This window comes from Lathamus discolor, chromosome 5 (genome assembly GCF_037157495.1).
Source record: "Lathamus discolor isolate bLatDis1 chromosome 5, bLatDis1.hap1, whole genome shotgun sequence".
In the NCBI taxonomy this organism is placed as follows: Eukaryota; Metazoa; Chordata; class Aves; order Psittaciformes; family Psittacidae; genus Lathamus; species Lathamus discolor.
The window spans coordinates 87,534,749-87,555,968 of record NC_088888.1 but is presented as its reverse complement, the minus strand read 5'-3'; the positions used below and the strand labels follow the sequence as shown (position 1 = coordinate 87,555,968).

The 21,220-nt window shown below is 41.0% G+C and overlaps 1 protein-coding gene across 8 annotated transcripts in view; it reads left to right on the top strand.

Moving 5' to 3' along the window:
- The window catches only part of MCPH1 (microcephalin 1), a 128,421-nt gene extending 124,388 nt beyond the window's left edge, over positions 1 to 4,033 (top strand). For 3 of the 8 annotated variants that reach the window (XM_065681517.1, XM_065681520.1, XM_065681521.1), the window contains one exon: positions 1,540 to 3,848. In XM_065681517.1, the coding sequence (XP_065537589.1) occupies positions 1,540 to 1,845 (306 nt within the window). In that variant the 3' untranslated portion in view covers positions 1,846 to 3,848. Of the gene's footprint in view, positions 1 to 425; positions 486 to 1,539 lie in introns of all 8 variants that reach the window. The other 5 variants (XR_010613241.1, XM_065681518.1, XM_065681519.1 and 2 more) reach the window with 5 other exon arrangements.
- The last annotated feature ends 17,187 nt before the right edge of the window (positions 4,034 to 21,220 follow it).

Genomic DNA, 21,220 nt, shown 5'->3' with positions numbered 1-21,220 from the left:
CTTCATCCATGGCAGTCACTGTCTTTATAACTTGCCGAATTCAGGAGAGCAGCCAAGGAATTAGCAATCAGAGAAAGTTGAATTATTTATTGATGGAGATCTCAAAATGCAGATTGGGAATGACTTGTCCAAGAATAGCAGAGGACAGTGGCACAGAACCACTGAGCTATGACATCTCACGTTAGCATGGGCTTCACACTTTTTAAGTGCTTCATCTAGCTAATCGATCAGAGGTGCTAAGCCAATTCACTCTGACTTTTATGTAGTGAATACGCCATTAAACTGGCTTTATAAACCCTTGTAAATCAGGTGGATTCTTACTTTGGCTGCTCATCTGCCAAGCACATATGTTATTGCATTTAATTCTGAAGTTTAATTATTTATTAAGAATTAAAATTGCAGTTCAATTCTTAATAATTTCACAGCAGGTTTGTGCCAGGACTGGAGGAAGGAATCCACTCAAGTAATTTCTTCTGCTGTTCCAGGTACACCTCCTCACTGACTACAGTTTCACATTCAGACATCTCACATCAACCAGATATACACAGCAACCTTTCCTCTGTGTAATGTGCTCATGTTGATCGTCTGTATGAAAAATTCCAAGCATGGCATAATAGGAAACATTTATTTTTGTTCTCATCTTACCATTAACACCAGTCTCATTATAAATTTTCCAGACTTTGACAAGAGATACAGACACGTTATAACTTGGGAGCTCAAAGATAATCTCGCTCCTCTAAGAAATACAAGCTTGCCTTTTTTTAATTCTAGTATGAAAACTTCATGTTGCGTGCCATGGTGTGTATACATGTTGTATGCACTGCCTTTATGCAAATTACAGCTAAAGGAGATGACTAATTGCTGAGCCACTGCCCTCCCCAGTATATACAGAGAAGGAAATTTGTTTTACATGTTTTATTACAATGATCAAGTGTTACAGACTGCACAGCATTCACGGAGGACTTCTTTATTTGGTTTCGTGGGGACAAAAAAGTTTACACAAAACGGTTCGCTCTGAGTTCTGGTACATTTGTGTCATTTCATGCATCTGGCAGAAAAGGCAGCTGGTATCTGTGGAGCACAGGAGGGGAAAAGGGGTCCTAAAGTAGTTTAAACTCAATTGGATAAGTTTGTAAAGCTCTCTGATACAAACTGATAACAACTCTATATCACAAAGGCTGTCAGGGTGTGTATTTGTGCTGCAAGACTGTAATGATTTATAATATCCTAAATATCCTGTCTGATGGCTAGTGTTACAAATGTAAGAATGTAAGATTATGGTGAAAAACAGTATCATCAAGTGCTTTAAAAAGTTTTATAGGTAAACTGTCTGACCTGTAACAAAATAGTCTAAACTCTGTTTTGAGAATTGTATTGATCAAGTACAGCAAATTCATTGTATAGTTTACCCAACAGTTTCTGATACACCTGAAAAAGTCATACACTCATACTATAATTCTGTTTTTTTTCTGAAGACAAGGAGTAGTTCTACTTTGACTGGAAATTGGTTAATTAACTTCCTTGTTTCCTCAAATCCAGGTATGCAGACTTCAGCGTCACCTATCCACAGGAAAGTATCAGCAGAATCTCTTTTCAAACCAGCCTGTCATGTTTGTATCTCCTACCAGTCAGCCACCCTGCAAAAAGCTAATTGAACTTATACAGCTGTCAGGAGGGAAAGTATGTAACGCCCTACGTCAGGCAAAAATCTGTATAGGAAAAAAGCCAGGAAAGAAGTACCAGGAAATAAAATGTTTATCAGAAAAATGGGTATTAGGTAAGACACTGAATTTCAATTCTCATAAAATATTATGCAATATGTATTCAAAAATTTACTGCAAATAGTTCACTAAACTGAGGTTACAGAGGAAAGAAAATGGAACAGACTGCTGCAGTCACGTTTTTAGGAAGGTTGTCTCCACAATGAGGACTTTCTCTTACTACTAAGACTGGTTTATGATGGTCCTGGTACTCACTGATGAACTAATTTCATCCAAAGATTTTCAAACTTACTTTTTGCATGATTGTTTTATACAGAGCAAACTAAATCATGGGGAGAACCCCCCAGCATAATTGCTTTTTAAATGGCATGTATTTCAATTTTAGATGCAGTAAGAAAGATTTTTAACTTGTATCAACTGGCATAGCACTGCTGAAATATGTGCATTGGCACCCTTAGATAATCTGTCCTGAATTATCTGCTGTACACCTGAAAGACAATTTTCTACAGTCTCTATTTCACTTGCAAAAAGTTTCTTTTTAAGATCTGCTGTTAAGTTTCTAAGAGCTGTTAGTCCATCACTTTACTGCTACAGATACCACAGTTCCAAGTTATCTGTTTGCAGGAAATCAGATATAAAATGGCAATATCCTCACCCTCACGTAAAAGCTTTTGATAATCTATGTACGATTCACAGCTTCCAGTCCAATGCTTTTTCAGACAAGGAAAGGGTATTTTCCAAAAAGGGACTTTTTCGCATGTTAACAAAAAAAAAAAAAAAAAAAAAAAAAAAAGATTAAATTTTCATCATACTCTGTGTTAAACTCCCCTAAATAGTGCCTCACCCAGACTCCAGCAATAACTGTACAACATGAATTGAGGCTATATGAGACTAGCCAAGCAAGTCTTAATCTCTTCACTGTTAATGCAATCAGATCATAATGACTTAAAACCTGAAAGACAATACCACTAAATAAGAAAGGAAAGGTGAACCATAAGGGGAAAATACTCATCTAAATGCAAATGTTGATACTATGAGAAAGTATAAGATAAAACTGTGAAAATCTGAGAGAGGCATAAGAAGAAGTCATTGTTTATTGTGCCTTTCTCTGGCTTCAAAGATGACTTGAAGAGCAAGTGTGGCCAAAAAACAAGTGAAACCAGAGATTTGTGCAAGACTAATAATATGATATAGTAAATTAAACACAAAAGTTTCACATAGTAGTACTCCAGTCATAAATTCCAAATGGACAAAGGTAATGATCTAAAGTGGCTTGCAGTTCACATGGCACATCCACTGTTTAACTGGTCTCATGGAGCTATGCCTCACCCCACATCCAGTATCTCATGAGCTATCTGCAGCTGGACACGCCACGCTCAGCCCATCAGTGGGCTGAAGGAATTGCATATCTGGCTGCTAATGAAAAAGACGTCTGAATTCTTCGTGCCCTTTACAAATTTCTCAGTTCTTTTTTGCAGTCTGATGGTGCCTTTTCTAATTGTTATGTCCTGTTCATGAGGCACAGTTATGCAAGCTCCAGCTAATGGATTTTAAATGATGAATCATCGAAACTCAGAAAAAAGGGGTTTCTACATGATACTTTAAAGGAAGGATACAGGCCTCTGAAGGTCAGTCCGTTCTCAGCAACTGTTTACATGATAGTACGTCACCTGTAAATTGCCATCTTCATAAAATAAATCAGATCTGAAGTGCTTTCTAATCTTTGACACTTCACCATTGCAACCCAGTTGGTTTATGGCTATCTATCTGCTTTCTGCTCTTAATACCAGCTGCCAATTAATTCAGCCAAGGTTGACCACAATAAAAAGCATACAGGTAGATAATGCAGTACCTTTTTTAAACTAAGGTAAATGGTAAGTGCTTTCAGTATTGTCATTTGACTGTTTGTATTTGTTTTCTGTCTGGGTTCTAAGCTCCACAAACTATTTTATACCAAGAATTGCTCTAAAGTACATTGTGCTTTATAATCTCTTGTACTTTTTCTTAAAATAATCCCACTTTTTTATTTCTTTTAGATTCAATCACTCAGCATACAATATGTCCCATGGAAAACTACATTTTTCAGCTGTGAGCTAACTCAAGAGCTTCCACATGGTTGTAGGAAAACAAGCCGAGTTTGGATTCAACAACAAAAATATCAGCTGTGAATAAAATTCCTAAGAAAATGCAAATTACATATTTATAAATCCAAGGAAATGTTGTCTACGTTTTTAATACTTGTGTGAGTGTGTCTAAGTGTTCTTCTTGTGAAATCTGTAGGTTTTTACAATAAAGTAGCTCACTAATAAAAATTATCTTGACCTTGCTTTTATTTATTTGTTGAAGACCCTTGGACCTAAAAGTTGAATGAATCATTATTCACTGGAAGGACGTGGAGAGACGTTTTCTAATCTCTCAGCGAAGTTGATCATGTTACAGTGCAATTAAAAGATGTGTGTTCACTGTGGGTGAGTGTGCCTGAACTAGATCTGGTGTAGACAGCAGGAGCTGTGCTACCAGTGCAGATGCATGCATCCTGTAGGCTCCTCTGGTCCAAATGCCTCAGTAAATTTGCGGATGATACCAAGCTGGGTGGGAGAGTTGTTCAGCTGAAGGATAGGAAACCACTGCAGAGGGAGCTGGACAGGCTGGATCAATGGGCTGTGGCCAGGGGTATGAGGTTCAAAAAGAAGTTCCAGGTCCTGCATTTGGGCCACCACAACCCCATGCAGTGCTACAGGCTTGGGAAAGAGTGGCTGGAAAGCTGCTTGGTGGAAAGGGACCTGGGGGTGCTGATTGGTGGCTGCTGAACATGAGCCAGCTTGTGCCCAGGCAGCCAAGGCCAGCAGCATCCTGGCCTGTATCAGCAATAGCATGGCCAGCAGAGCCAGGGCAGTGATCATCCCCCTGTAGTGGGCACTGGTGAGGCTGCACCTCAAATTCTGTGTTCAGTTCTGGGCCCCTCTCTACAAGAAAGACATTGAGGTGCTGGAGCAGGTCCAGAGAAGGGCAACAGAGCTGGTGAAGGGTCTGGAGAACAAGTCTGATGAGGAATGGCTGAGGGAACGGGGGCTGTTTAGTCTGGAGAAGAGAAGGCTCAGGAGGGACCTTATCACCCTCTACAACTGCCTGAAAGGAGGCTGTAGTAAGGTGGGGGTTGGTCTCCTCTCCTAAGTAACAAGTGCTAGGACAAGAGGTAATGGCCTCAAGCTGCGCCAGGGGAGGTTTACATTGGATATTAGGAAAAATCTCTTCACGGGGAAGGTGATTAGGCATTGGAACAGGTTTCCCAGGGAAGTGGTGGAATCGCCATCCCTGGAAGTGTTAAAAGATGAGGCCCTCAGTGACGTGCTTTAGTGGTGGTCTTGGCAGTCCTGGGGTAATGGTTGGACTTGATGATCTTGAAGGTCTTTTCCAACCTAGTTGATTCTATGATTCTATGATTTCAAGTTAATATTATGGAACAATCAAGATACACTGGTTTAGAAATGTTGCCATTCTGTTGCATTGTTCTGACTTCCTGTGCTTTTTAAGGGATTTGGATGTACAAGGTCTGTTAACTTGAAGATTATACAATTTTTTTTTCAAAACAAGTTCAGCAGTATCTGGGTGGAAGGCTGTTTTGGGTACAAACTGCATTTGTATAGTTGCTCTGTAAAATGTTAAACATACTTCTTAATGGAAATTCTCAAAAGTTCTTATTATTTTTTGGAAAATTAAACAGACTTTATTTTCAGAAATATTGAGCACCTGTAGCTCAAAAGGTTAAGATTCTGTTTTCAAGTATCTTAGAGCTATAAAGCTGGGTGTAGTATATAAACTAGAAAAAGTAATTTATTGGGGTCTTTTCCTTGCTTACTTTTCTGATATGCACATTTTCTACAGAATCTAGGGAAAGTATGTTTGGTACAGAAATTGGAAATCTACATATCTACAAATTGTACTGCTTATAATCAAAACTATTTACCTGTTTACTGCAAAGCACTGTGTCCTGGGTTCAGCAGTAGCAGTCATTTTTATCCTTCTTAGGAGCTAGTGCAGTGCTGTGTTTTGATCTTTTGGCCTGTGAACAGTGCTGATAACACCGATGTTTTCAGTTGCTGCTCAAATGTTTGGTCTGGCCAAGGACTTTCTGAGCCTTCTGCTCTGCCAGGAAGGAGGGAAGCTGGGAGGAAGCAGAGACAGGACACCTGACCCAAACTGACCAAAGAGGTATTCCATACCACAGCACGTCATGCCCAGGGAGGTAACTGGGAGTTACCCCGGAAGGGTGGGGACTGCAGGGTTGGACGAGGTATCGGTCGGTGCTCGGCTGGGGGGAGTGGGGGGAGTTATTGGTCGGCTGGTGTTGAGGTGTTGTATTCTTTCCTCTTGTTATTTCCTTTATCATTATTGGTGGTAGCAGTAGTGGTTTGTGTTATACCTTAGTTACTAAACTGTTCTTATCTCAACCCGTGGGAGTTGCATTCTTTTCGATTCTCCTCTCCGTCCCTCCAGGAGCAGGGGGAGGGCAAGAAGGGGGGGAGTGAGTGGACGAGGTTTGTGGTTGGGTTTAAACCACGACACACTGGTAGCAGGGTATCACTCTTCACAATTGGCCTTATAAGCCCCTTTATTAAGAAACTGGTTGCCAAGTACTATAGACTAAAATATAAATACTGAAATAGGTTGTGACATGTGAACATATGGTTTCCAGTAAATAACAGAATAATTTGTTTGAATTATATTGCTTAACTTTGAATATTACGACCTCCTAGTTTGTTTTGTAGTCATTTCCTAAGTGTACTACCCATAAAAATCTGTCACTATTAATTTATGTAATATAACATTCCAATTCAGCTTTCTCATAAATCTTCTTGAGATAAATCTCAAGCTATTTGGTGTCCCTGCCCATGGCAAGTGGGTTGGAGCTAGATGATCTTTAACGTCCCTTCCAACCCAATCCGTTCTATAATTCTATGATTCTATTTAAGTTGTAAATTCTTGGATCAACTGTTGTTTTCTGTTGGTCACATGTGTAATGGATTTGACAATTAAAAGTCTGATATACTTTTTTCTAGATCAGAATATTTCAGATAAAAAAAAACCTGTCAACTTAAGACAATTTCATCTTAACTTACATGGTTTGATAGAAATCCCTGTTTATCGGCTGTTCTTGCAAAATTTGCAGTACACAGCTGAATATACCCAGCAGGAAATTAAATACCTCATTTTGGTCTCACATTATGGGCAACAGGAGTGCTGTCCATCTGTACTGACTGTTGCGTCATAGTAGTACGTAGCAAATACAGGAGAGCTTAGAATTAAATCCAAGGACAAGCATGTTGTACAGGCAATACAAAAGAAATTCTATTTCATGTTTGTATCCTGGAGTCCTTCACACAAACAGCTTCTGACCTACGTACCTATGTGTGGGTCCTCAACCACCTCAACACTGGAAGGAATGTGCATTTCTACCTGAGACCTCAACAGGAAAAGTCACCAACTCTGGTCATCCCCTCAATAAACCTACATTGAAAACTTGTCAAATGACTTGATGTGCTGGAAGAAATCCACCAACTGAAGCAACACTTGTGTTTGATACCGAGGTCCTAAGGACAGCAACAGAGATATGGCAGAACACCCAGCAACATGAAGCATCAGTGATTCATGGGTAATTTCTGTGCTAAGAGCCTTGCAATGTAGTGTGTTTAATGGATATTCTGCCTTAGTACAGCACAGCCACTCACTCTTACTTCTACCAAATGGTATCATACTCCCCTGGTCAAGAACCTAGAGGGTTTATTTTTATTCTTTGAATCTTTTTTTGTGGAGGAAGGGTTGTCCTAACCTTACCTTTATTTTCCTGCATTAATATTATTGCTGTTCATTTGTAAAAATGACAGCTTAACTGCCATCTCTCCTTCTCAGTAAGCTCCTGCAGCCCTGCAAGAGGCTAACAAATCACATTAGAAAGATTAAGGATCTTTCTAAGTTAGCCTAATTTTATTAGGAATCTGTTTAACCCAGAATAAATTGAAAAGACAAAATCAGTATTATTCCTTCCTGAGATTTACAATAGCTGAGCTGATTTTTTTTAAGTATTTTAACTCCCAGCACAGGTCCAACTTTAACTCATTTTACCTAGTGGTGCAGGTGATACCACTGGGATGCACAGACTGCAAATGTCCTTCCCCTCCTTCCTCTTCCGAGATAAAAAGAGGTTTTACCACACTGACAAATGCAGAAATACTGAGGACAAAAATGGGCATAACCTTGAAGATTGTGTTGCTTAATCTGTGTCAGAAGAGCAGCAAAATCGGTGTCCTCTTCAAACAGTATATCCTTAAATTAGGATCTAAAGCGATTTCTTCATAGTGACTAATAATAACAGATTGGCTAAAGATGTGTTTGAAAGCAAGACTGCCAGAAACTCGTAAGGTGGGTGGATTATGTATCTCTTTTTTCCCCTTTCTCCTTTTGTAATCAGTTTTAGATTGCAACTGCATTGGGAGATGTGTTTCTAGTGAGTAAAAGCCTCTAAATATTCACAGTGATCCTAGTACACGAGCCATCTGGTATTCAACTACTAAACTACAGATTTATTGGGCTGGTTTTATGGATGTTTTCCTGACTCAACTACAGGCAATTTTGTGCGGATTGTTACTTTTTTAATTAAAATAACTAGTACAAACTATTGCATCACTTGATTTTCTGTATAGAGTTCCACTGTACTAAACTTGTGTGATCTTAATTGATCTGTATAGAATGTAATTTAGGCATGACTGCATTATGTGGTAAAGTATTATCAGCATATTCAGCACTAGGAACCTGCTCACACACTTTCATTTTTTGGTGAAACCTACAATCAGCTTAGGGAGTGTAAGGCAAAGATGCTTTAAATTAGTATTTCTGAGCAGGATCAGTGGCTGTGTGGAGCTGTGTTTCTAACATTTCTAGAGCATAAAATGGAAGTATGTCAGGAACAATGTCTAGAAAGCTGATTAAACTATTTTTTCCCTTGACAGCAACACACAACCCTGGAAAAAAAAACTAGAATATTTGCTCAGACTGAAAACTGAAAAGCATGAAAAAGTCTGTCTGTGCCAAGAGTCTTCTTTAATGATAGATCTAATAAGAGAAAACCAAATGGCTGTAATCCTATCGTATTAAACAGAGTTTTATTTCTGATCTCCTTTTATTGCTGTATTTCAGAATGGGCTCTTTGCATGATATGCCCAAATAGTGAGCTCTCAAAGAGCATCACCTTTACTAACTACAGCATCATGCAGCAGCTGACACTAAGGTGGTTTAAAATTGCCAGTAGTAAATAACTAACAGCTGGTGCTGAGCTTACCAGCGCAGGTGTCTGCTAAGAGCTTTTGCTGGGAACTGGCAAAGCTGGGGTTTTTCTTCTGCTGATACTGATGTGAAACAACCTTCTTAGCACTTAGGAGCAGCTCAAACTCCTGCATAGGGCTGAGGTGTTGATAGGTAGAAGCCAGGTGTAATATAGCACTGCAAGTTTCTTTGAACTGCTAGTGTCAGCATCCCTCAGAGGCTGATTTGTGGCATACATAGTACTTCAAGATGTATTTTTCTCTCTCTGCCAAAACTGCTGTCCAAACCCAGAATTACAGTTTTTGTCTTGACTGCTGTTATCTTTCCCTCAGTCAACACTTGCAATACCAGTTCCTCTCCTCCACTAAACTCCTGTTCCTAAGATTATTTGTACAGTTCTTTGACATCTTCCCTGGTTTCGCCACTACTTGTTTCGTTCCTCCAGTTCATCAGACAAAACCTTTCTTTCTTTTCTGAGCTCTCATCACTGTAGTCCCACCCTCCCTATCAGATCTGACATGTACCTACTTCTGATTCTCACTTTTGTTTCATTAAAGGATACCAGCATTAAGCATTAAATCTTGGGAGGAGAGAGTGGCATAGGACGGTTAATAACCCTTTTCATGCTTGTTTTTTCAGGCTTCCCTTTTACCGTTTACTGTAGAAATCCATTGTGCAGTCCTTCAGCCTATTTCCTACTTCAAAACTCTCCACTTCTTTATCACTGTAGTGCACTGCAGCTACCTGGTCGGGGCAGGCTGGCAGAAAGTTATCCTCTGAGCTCCCGATGGGCAAAGAACTATATATTTGCTGTTGTATTTAGATGATGTTACTCTGTTCTATCCATTCCAGCCCTCTGGTTGGTCTGGCTCCTCCACATGTTCCCAAAGGAAGCTCTCCAACGCAGTGACATGTCTGTGAGTGGACAAGTGCCTGGAACAATCAGACTCTACCATGCCATAGAAATGGAAGAAGAGTCAGAACAGAAGGAATTCCAGTTGTATTAAGACACAGGATATGTACTTCGCACAACCCCGTGGCTATTTCAACAGACAGTAAATAGACAGTAAATACTGTAACATGTTACCCTGGAAAGAGTGTGTAGAATCAAACTGTATGCAATTCACACGCTATGCTTGGGCCCTAAATTATTTCTCAGGATTTCTTTCAACTCAGGTAAGGCTGTTTTTTCTTTAGAGCATTTTCAGTTGTTGACTTTCCTACAAGTACAGGCAAAGGTAAAGGAAAAGCACTTTCCAAGCTCTGGAGTGAAACATTCCAGCTCAGTCACTCACAAACCAGAAGTTCAGCCAGGGGAAGTTTTGCTAAGGAGTTCCTGGGATCTGGAAATAAGCCTAAAGCCAAGAATGGAAGATAGCATGACTTTAAATATTCTGTGCAACATGTGCGGGTTAAACTAAATCAACATCCAAAATTCTGCATTATACTATTTAAATGTTGAACAAACTCGGGGGGGGGGGGGATGGGGGGGGGTGATTTTAACAGCTGTGGAGAGGGTATTAGTTTTTAGCTCAAGAAATGAACAAATATGGACCTGTTCTGATGTGCCTGACGTGTCAATTCATATTAAAATCAAGGCACTCAGAAAAATACTACAAGCCTGTAGATACTTGACCTCTGTGAAGAGCCTAACTGGTCCCTGTGCCACATTTGATGTGCACTTAAGGAAATCTGGTGCTCCTTCTCCCCCCAGCTAAGTATTTCTGAATAAGTTGAAATTCACACCCACTTGAAATGCTGACTTGGGAATACACTTTTTTGGACACATGCTTCATCATTTTTCAGCTGTACACAGAGATAAGCATTTTAGAAGTTTGGAGCAGAGCATTTCCTCCTACAGAAGAGAATTTATATTTTCCCTGACATTGCCCAGGCAACACAGGCTTGAATAAAAAATTGACGCTAAAAGCAGAGTTCTCTAGTCTGGGAATCAACACTGTTATTTTATTCCCAGCTACATCCAGTATCCTACTTGACGAGAAGAAGAATGTCCTTCGTAAGTGCAGGGATGTTGAGCATATTTTGATGACCCATATAAAAGCTATTAGAGGGCATGAAGATGCAAATAAAAGAATATGGAATTGTAGAGTAATCCAACTTGAGAGTCACTTTCCCCTGACTTTATCCAGCCTTTTCTCTTTCTGTACTTTCTTTTCTTCTCTCCCTGCCTCAACCCCATTACTAGTAGTGGTATTTCATGTCTATTGTATTTTTTTAAGTGGTGTATGACCCACAGTCTCTAAACAGTGCTCTCCTAAACAGTATCACAGCCACTTAGCCACAAAATCTGATCTCCTCTTCTGCCTTCCCATTTGAAATCCTTAGCATACGTAGAATAGCAGTGATGAGCCACACACAAACAATGAAGCTACAGAAGTCTCATGAGAGATAAGAGTTTGGAGCTGCCCAGGCTAACAGGGGCTTTGTACTCAAGTCTTCATTTCTCAAGATGCCTTTATGAGGGTTACTCATATCATCTAGTTTGATATATAACCTGCAATATAGAGCATTTAAGTTAGAAGTCTAGGTAAGCATGAAGACAGCAGAAGCAAGAAGACTCTTAATAAAAGTTGTCTGAACATCCACCTAAAGTTTCCCAGGAGATTATATCATTAATGAAGAGAGGTGTGTATCTCTGAAAGCTTCCTCTCATGCCTAAGTTAGAGAGCTAAAGGTACAAGTAACCCAAACGGTGTCTGCCCATTGAATTCAAGAAAGGTTCTTTACTTCCTGCTAGACTAACAGCATCTTCCTTTGCATTTCCAAGCATGTAGGTGTGCAGTTCTGATGTCCCTGCATCTATAAACATATACAGTACATGTTGAAAAGGCTTAGAGAGGGGCAGCAAAGTCAAACCTACAGAATGGTCTCTGGGATTCTCCTTCCTGGAAAACAGGTGGCTGAGAGGGTGATGTTGCTCTTCACACAAAATATAATCAAGCTCTGGAACTTAGTGGATATTAAAACTTTATATAGATTTAGAAACAACTGATCACATTCAAATCAAAATAATCTGCCTCAAGAAGTTCCTGAGCTAGGAACTGTTGGAGGCTGGACAACTGCTGAATGACATGATGACTCCCCCAATCTTGATGGGACCAGTTCCAGGTGCTTTCTGGCCTTTTTGCTGCCAGACAGCAGTTAAACAAGATATTATGCATCTTGCAAAACTAGTTGGAAGTGATGGATATGATGATCTACCATGGTCTGCAATATTGCAGAGAGACAACATCCTTCCTGATGAACCATTACATCTTGTCAGGGCAGCAGATAAGATGCATCAGTGGCTAGGGCACAGTTCAAGGAAGCTAATGACAGCTAAGTGTGCAATGTCTAAATTGTGACTGTCACTCTGATATGGTGTGGACTGAATCTTATGAATACCACACTATCTAACCATCGTCCTTCCAACCCTGGAGGGGAAAGTCAGCATCCAAATAATCCTGGCAATATCTACATTTGTGGTCTCATCATTACTGCACCAAGAAACAGGTGCCTTCCTTTTTTCTAGAGTCCTTCCTACACTGCTGAAAAACCATGCCTTCCCATATCAGCAGCACAAACCTGACACCCTTCACAAACCAGATACTAGGAACTAGTTTCCTGTGGTATACAACCACAGGAAACAAAGAGCAAAGTAGTCAGCTCTGCCTATTTTAACTCTCCTGGCACACATGCTATGAGCTGTTCCTTGTGGCATGCAGTGAGTAGGAAAGCTTGCTCACTTATAGGACTCCCACTACAGTTGCCAACCATGTCTGTAGTCAGAAAGGGATCTGTGCTGCTGATGCAGCTAGCTACACCTCTCCCAGCGAATCCTGAAAATTACATACTGCTCTCACCATGATGAGATGCAGACAGTAGACTGGCTTAGCAGTGATGTGCCATGGCACCTTCTGCAATGCTGTTCCTCGTGGTGGCTAGTCTGAGAAACAGCTTTTCACAGGAGTTGCCTGAAGTTACCCATAGGGTAAGCCAGTCCACAGCACACAGGCTCAGGCAGCAACAGAACAGACACAGTGCAGTCCGGCAATACAACCAAGAAGCATCTGGCTGAGAAAACACTGTTGGGTGTTTTTGTAATTTGTTGCTGTTGACTGGAACTGTTTTTTCCTTGTAGCTGAGCCTCTACTGCTGAGTGCTCAGATTCAGTGCTACAAATCATGGTATTGCACCCCTGATGAATCACCTTTGGAAAGAATAGTCTTCCTGTCCACAATGCTTCTTGGTTATTTACACATTCCTAGTAATGCTTAGGAATCATTCAGTACTTGAAGTAATTATACCTTTTTTTTCTCCCTGGAGCCATTTTCTTAGTAGCTAATGGTAGCTACTAATTAATACTACTTCTTATACCTAAAATAACATCAGAATTCTTTCCAAGTAATCAAAGAATAGTGTTCCAGGTATCTTTAGGCAGCACCAATGTTTGAATTTATAAATAAATAAGTGAAGCCACACTTGATCTCAACTTCATAACTTTTTGCTTTTGTATTTTTGACAGAATTAGCTTCAGTTACTGAGGTAAGAAAATCTTTGCTTTTTGCAAATCAGGAATCTGCTCTGTTGTAACTAACAGAATTTACTCGCATCAGTGGCATTATCTTTTTTCCAGTTCTATCTTAGTAGCTGGACTCTGTAAAACCAGCTATTCACTAAGATGATTACTACTTCACTCCCCAGCAGGACAGAACAAATATTCTTAAGCTACCTTCCAAAAGCAGATTTTCAACTTCCAATGCAGAGAAAAAAATGTGTACAAAAGTATGATCCCAAGTTATACAAGGAAAGTAAAAATACATGGGTCTCTCAGGAAAACCGGATAGTGCAAATCGAGTGTGGGAAAATGCTAAGAGCTTCAGGTCATGGCTGACATTTAAACTCAACACCTCTGCTTCTGCGTTGCTATTACTGGTAGCCAGTGACGTAAAACACTGCTTTGCTGTGTATTTGATATTGAGATAATTTGTACAATGAGCTACTAAATACAGCTATACCTACAGACTTAATGAACTCGTTCTTCAGAATATAAATATGGGTACCTAGAAGCAATGTTTCTTTTTAACTAGCAGAGTTACGCTTCTTTGTATGACCTGTGTAAGGGAAGTACTAATATCTGCCTCTTCACAAGTGTTTTATATCCCATTACCACCACCCATGATTCAAGTAACCGAATACCTAAAAATTGAAGGCTAAATTTGACAAGTTAGAAAATTCCAAAAGAAACTACTGAGGTGACTTTCCTCCATACTTTATTTCTGCTGAGGGTCAGAGGTGCTTCATCCTTGACCATGGCCTGTGATCTTCTTCATAAGGGGAAAGACCAACTGGATCAGCACAGGCTCTGTCAGTCCACTGCTCCTGTAAAACAGTCTGGTGGTCTGGTTTGTGGACAAATGATGCTATTTATTTTCCATCCTAGTTTTAAATATGTTGCTGTAAAACATTTTCTGTCTTTTTGGGAGAGAAAAGGAGCTCAAGTCTTGATGAATCTGAGGTCTGGAAAAAAGGAGGCACACTGAATAGAAGTAAATTTGAAAATACTGTTTAAAAACACCCAGCATTGTCTTAGAGAATACTTGATTAATATACATCTGGCTGCTAATAAGGCTGTAAATGGCTGCATTACTGCCAATAGAAGATGCCATCTGGTAAGTTTGCTTATTAAAACACAGGTTCATCTGCAAGCTTTTAAGTCTGTTTTTTTCTTGCTGCAGGAGGTTGCTGAATCATTAACAGAATCATGGCAGTGTTAATAAAATGATTTATGAAGTTATCAAAATGCCAGTTGTGATAAACTGGTCCTAAACTCAAGCCACTCCTAAACTGAGCTTTGACTTCGTCAAACCAACTTTACTCCAACTTCGGTCATCAGCCCTTTATACCATGGAGGGTAGTAAAAGCACAAGTGCATCAAGTCGAGCTCTTATGGCTTTCTTCTTTCAACAGGAAGGCTGAGGTCTGACCTGGGGGAGTTATTCTGCACATACATCTGCATGTGATTGCAATGTCATCTGTGAAACCTGCTATACCTGAAGGGAGAGGTGAAGGTAGAAAAGGATACCTTACTTCAAATGGTATTTTTTACCCTAAGAGACCTCTTTGTCCACTCCACTGGGAGCTGCTGCAAAAATAAAGCCAAGTTGGGGGAAGTAGGGTAAAATAATGGAAGAATAGGCAGATGGTTTGTACCTGCACATATCCACCCCATGTTTCTATTCACAGAGATTGTAGGTACAAGGTAAGACAATCTAGACACCAGTGCAAGTATGCTTGCCCCAAAGGCTGGAAGGACCACCAAAGGCACTAGCAAGCAAAAATCCATGTTAAGTAAGAGGCTGTTGCCTACCTGATTAGTGGCATTACTATGCAGCAGCTCTCTGATGACCCTAAAACCATGTCAAACTGCAAACGATACAAGCTTTAAAGACCTGCACAAATTTCAGCATTATGCAGGACCAAGGACAAGTCTGGCTTAGAGCAAAACTGGTAGACCATTTATTTGAAATGAGACATTTAAATCAAAGAACAAAATGTGGGGTTTTCTGAAGATAATAAAAGATATGCCTTCCAATACTTGAAATAATCCATTTATCAGTGATACTAATTGAATTTGCATCCGCTGGCTGTGTTCAACTCTCAGTAGTCTGGTAAAGAGAGATTCCTACAGAGATCTGTAATTACTACAGAAAATTCAGGCTTGTTCCAGAAAATTTTGACAAAAGCATTAAAAGCTTTAGAGATTACTTTTGTTTGAAACGCAGTCAGTCACCAAGGTGCTGTGGGGATGTGGGGGCCCAGCCAGTCCAAGAAACCATCCCTGCAGCTCAGCATGCCACCATCCACACACAGGCCATCCCAGCTGCAAGAGCTTCAGATAGAACCCTGCCCCAGTGTACAGCCAGGAACATGCAAAATAATGCAACTGGTGATACCCAGCTCCTGCCGATGCCTAGGGGAGCTCACTAAGAAAGGGCTCATGCACAGACTTCCAAGGATTTAAAGCATAAAGAAATTCAATGTACCAAAACAGGCAAAGATAACAGCTCTATCATAGATGCAGCTGGCACAGGTTTCCTCTAACAGCCCATATGAATAAGCCTCTGGCAGAGGCAAACACTAAATTGCTGTCAACAGCCACAGCTAAAGGGCAAGCATGCAGGTCCTGACCACCTTTTGTCACGAGGCAAAGTCAGCAGGTGCCCAGGGGCAGCCTTGGCCATCACAGAGCTGCGGGCAGGAGCCCCTTCCTGTTTTCACAACATGGCGAACGCATTTCACTGGATCAGTGTCTTTACTTCATCTTTGATTCCTCCTTGTTTTCATCAGTCTCAGCCCCATCCCGCGCGCAGAAGTCTCATTTAATGTAACCGATGGATAAAAAGCATATGCGACATTTTCAATCAGATTTCTGACTTCACCCTTTTAACCCAAAGAATAACTATAAATAGTTTATAATGTCTGGGATTTCCACAGCCTAAGTGCAGCTATAAATAGTTCTAAACATTTTCCCACTTCATGCTTTTGAAAAGAACATTCTCCACTTCCTTTCTTGGAGAACCCCTGGGAATAACGCTAGATCACAGTTCAGAAAATATGTATATTAGGCGAGTTTAGCAAAACAGAGCTAATAAAGTTGCTAACAGCAGCTTTCAAACTAATTTTGCATAAGGAAAGGGTCAGGCGTCCTTTGCAACAAGTTCATATTCATAATTCATCCTATGCCACTCAAGCCAGCCATTTGTGTATGTCTCTATTCACTCAGCCCATCAGGGTATTTTGGGGGCTTGTTTGTTTTTGCAAGGAATTCGTTGTTCTCCGAGCCTCACAAGCAGTGGCAGGATTTATCTGTATTTACTTGAAGTACATGTGTGTTCAGCGTTTGGTATTTCAAAACACTGAGGCAGGACACGTCCTTTCGACTTATTTTTACGCATGACTTCAGCGACCTCCCGCAGAATCCGGCCTGCGCCGAACCGCCGAGACAGGGACGGGCCCGGACAAGGAGACCCCGGCTCGGCGGAGCCTTTCCCGTAGAGGCTGCGAGCGCTGAGGCCGGCGCAGCTCTGCGCGGAGCGCGGCCGCTTGCGCGCCCAGAGCGCGCTCCCCGCGCGGCGGCGCCCCCTGCTGGCGGCAGCCCGTCTTCCTGCCTGCCTGCGGGGCTGCGGGAGCCGCTGCCGCCGCGTTCTCCGGGGCTGGCGCGCCAGGAGACGCCAAGAGTTAATAGGAATGCCCCTTCTTGCGAAGAGTAAGGCAGTTTTGCAACGAGCTAGGAACAGGGAATGTGGGCAGGCTGTAACTCGAGGGAGGATGTTTCCGAAGGAGAAGAAAAAAAAGGAAGGGAAAAAGCCTGACCTAAAAAGCATGCTCTTCTGCCATTCTGCCCTTCATTTCTTCCATGTTGTCTTTTTTATCTTGCCCTTAAGTTCCCACAGTCCTTTCACTTCAAAAGCTCTAAAACATCAGGTATCTATTTTACCCTTAATGTGAAAATATTTGGAGTTGATGATCAGGAAACAATGGAATTCATCAGTACAAAAGATGATAAATTATTTGCTCAAGGACAGCAGGTCATTTATTTCCTAAAGAACAGGTATTTGCAAGATGCAGCACAAGAAACAGCTTCACACAACAAAAATATAGGCAGCTCAGAACAGTAGAACAGCTCAGTTTAGAGACACAGGCCATTTATTCTGAGGCCCAGAAAAGCACTCGTGTGAAAACAGAAAATCCCACTGTGTCATTATATCTTTTCAAAATATAGAGCAGTTTGTTGAGACCATTTATGCGTGGCTTACTTGTATACAAAAATCTAGATGAGAGTAATTAAAGACCAGATTCAAAACAAACAATTTTAAATTGGGCCTAGAACTGGCAAGGATGTTGAGTTCCTAATATTAGATGGCGATGACTTCTGTAAACAAGAAGCATGAGAAGAGAAGGTCCTAACCCTACAGGACTCCAGCAACTCAAGAGAAGCTCCATAGTATATGGCGTAAAGTGTGTGATGGCTAATAGTATGAGCACAGTAAAATAGTTTAGCATAGATAAAGTCATGATGCCTCCAGGAATTCAAATTTGCTTTCTTTTGATGCTTTAAATCAAAGTAGTTTTAAATGTGTGTCTATGCAGTGGCAAAGTTGTATATAAACTAAATGCAAATGGTCTGTGATATAAGCAGAATCACGATGCTGATTCCTTAAAAAGAGCCATACCTTCCACAAGTATTACTACTGCAGCCTGTTTGCCTATCTGTTAGATGGTATGCAAACTGCACCCACATAAATAAGCAAGGACTGAATGAAGTGAGGCTCACTTCAAAAATACCTGCTTTTTTCATTGACTCAGGTTTAGGTGGTTCAGATAAAAAAGATGTTGAGATAATAGAAAATTCCTCACAACAGAGAAGATCTGATGGTGCAGGGGAACAGAGCGCTCTCTGCACAGCCACCTCTCACAACACTGTGGAATAGTTTGGTGGCTGGAGGGAACTGGATGTATTTTTCTTGAATCCACTGCTCAGAAGATGTGGAAACATAACAAACCTTTGTATTACTACTGATCAACCAAAAAAAAATCACTGAATCATTAAGTGGTCTGTAATCCACTTGAAAACATTCTACTCATCACAGATTACCTCTATATTAAGCTAATAGTGAGAAAAGAGAAGCAATGGCTCCATGGCTAACAATAACAGACAAGCCTGATCTCTTGGTGAGGGAGAGGAGGTAGTGGCCAGCACATGTTCTCATTCAGGGTATTTTTGAGTCAGAATTGTTACGTCTTTACCAGCAGACCAGTAAAATGATTCTGCTGTTGTGACAGTAGGAACATAAGCCTGAAACAAAGCTAGAGGAATAAACACAACTTTGATACACAACACTCCTCCCACCTTGGAAAGAGCACTGAGAATGTACCAGCAGTATGTTGCACTTACAGTTACATGGGATAATCCCAGAAATTAGGTAAAAAAGAAAGGGAAAAAAAAAAAGTTCTAGCTTCCGTTTTTCTGTCACAAAGTAATCTGCGAGCACTTGTGCTCCTTGGCCCAGATTCTTTTTCTTCCAGTGTTGTTTTTCAAGTGGAACTCCTTTACTAGTAACCATTCATTTAAATAGTCATAGCATGAGCCACAGCCTCTGAACTGGCAATTTCATTCATGTCCTTTCTCTTCAGTGTTTTCCCTTTGCATGTCCCTATCTATGTAGGGTACAATGCAATCCACTCTCATGGATTCAACTCAAGATGCTGCTCCCATTTGGCATGGAGCAGGTTCTTACAGAACCCAAAAGCCAAACACGTGTTTTCTAAATAGAAGTACCATGCTGAGAGGGCTTCATTCAAGGTTCAAGCCTTAACACTATTCTGGTTAAGCTCTACTATGCAGCTGAATGTGGAAGTAAGCTGAGCTAGGAAAGAGTTAAATGATCAGGCTGAAATGTTATTCAAATATCATGAGTTAAAAGCTCCAGCCTAGCTGCAAAGAATAAAAAAGGGCACAAGCTTGGCAATGTTCCTAAGGCAGTAAAAGCAATGTTTAGAGAGAAAGAAATCTTTGTGTGAATGCAAAAAGGAAACTCAAATTGGCAAAATGGAGCAAGGAAAATGTATCTGGGTGATAGCAAACTGACAGAATACAAATTTCCCTCCATACAAGGGGAATCTCCATGAATTTCAGCATGGCCACTGTCAAAGATCTCATAATATTGTTGAGGTAAAGCCCCAGCAATTTTATAGTCTATTTTTAAAATTGCATTCAATCTGTAATTGTTTCTGTCACATCTCACTCTCCTCAGTTTTCCACTCCAAGGGAGGGAGTCAGTTACTTCTTCCTCACCCATCTATGTTATAAGAAATGCTATCTGAGAACTCACATGCTCTCTCATTGGCACGAATGGGGCTTCTGCTGATGATTTCAGTGAAAGGGGCACCTAGGCACCAGCCTCCATGGAAAATTTGCAGCAAGTGGTAAGGAACGTAAACCTCTTGCCTCTTCAAAGGAAACAATTAGCTAGAGGAATGAAATTACACTAAATTGGTGTGATTGCTGACTGTCACCAAGAAAGGGTGGTCTCACTGCCTCCTCTGCAGCAGACCCAGTCCAGCACGGACACATTGAACTGAATCGGTTTGCTGATTTAGGAGAATGATTACCCTTTGTTTCTTGTTTCAATGGGTTAGTTTTCTGGGGAGTCATCTGCTTAATCAGATTCAACCTGTGGTCGCTTAATATCTAAATCCCATCTCAGGGAAGCAGTGAGTCAGCACAGGGCTGTGAAGAGTGGGCCCATTCCATACCCAAGTTAGGTATACTGTGAATTTGCCCTGTAAGAAAGAAAAGTATGAACAGAAGCTTTAGTGCTAGCCTGTGAAGGACAAGAATGAGTTTCTACAGGGTTCAATTCAAGAAATTACTGAGCATCCCTTTTTCTAAATGGGAAGCCTGCCATTGAAAACTGGGTGGGGAAAGTTAATTCCATTTCTTGGAGGTTTGTGTTGCTTCAGAGTGCATTCATCCACCCACCTTGCCCTGGCAGTGAGAAAGTCTCCACAAAAGCCTGTGGAGGAGGGATGTACACTGCCCTGCAGCCTGCAACAGCCCTTAAACCTGATAAACTAGGTAGACTAGGCAAGAAGGCGAGGTGAGCCTGGTGAGGCATGTCAGTCAGCGTGGCGGCTGACACGATTGATCTAACCAACACCACATACCCCATGGGAAGGTTACACTGTCCATACTTTTTCAGTGGGTTTACTCTGCCCACCACCTCCCTGCCACCCAACTCAACAATGTTGCTGGCATGGGAGGAATACTACTAATTGAGCTACAGCAGATGTCATCACTTCCCACAGCCCCTTCCCCTCTGAGCTGGGCATTCAAAGCTTTAACCCAGCAGGGAGAAAAGGGACATTCCTCACTCAGTATGAATACAATTGAAACATGGCACGGTACTTCTAATCAAATCCTATTTAGAATGATTGCCTCTGTAGAACTGTCTGTAAGGAAAAACCCCAGAATAACTCAGTGAACATCTAGTTCAATTCACCATTGTTGTCTGTGACCAACGCCAAGCACATCCGAGAAAAGGCCACCATTGACATAAATTCCTGCAATCGTATGAACAAGTAGAAGTATCTTCCTGACTGTACCTGGGATTTGT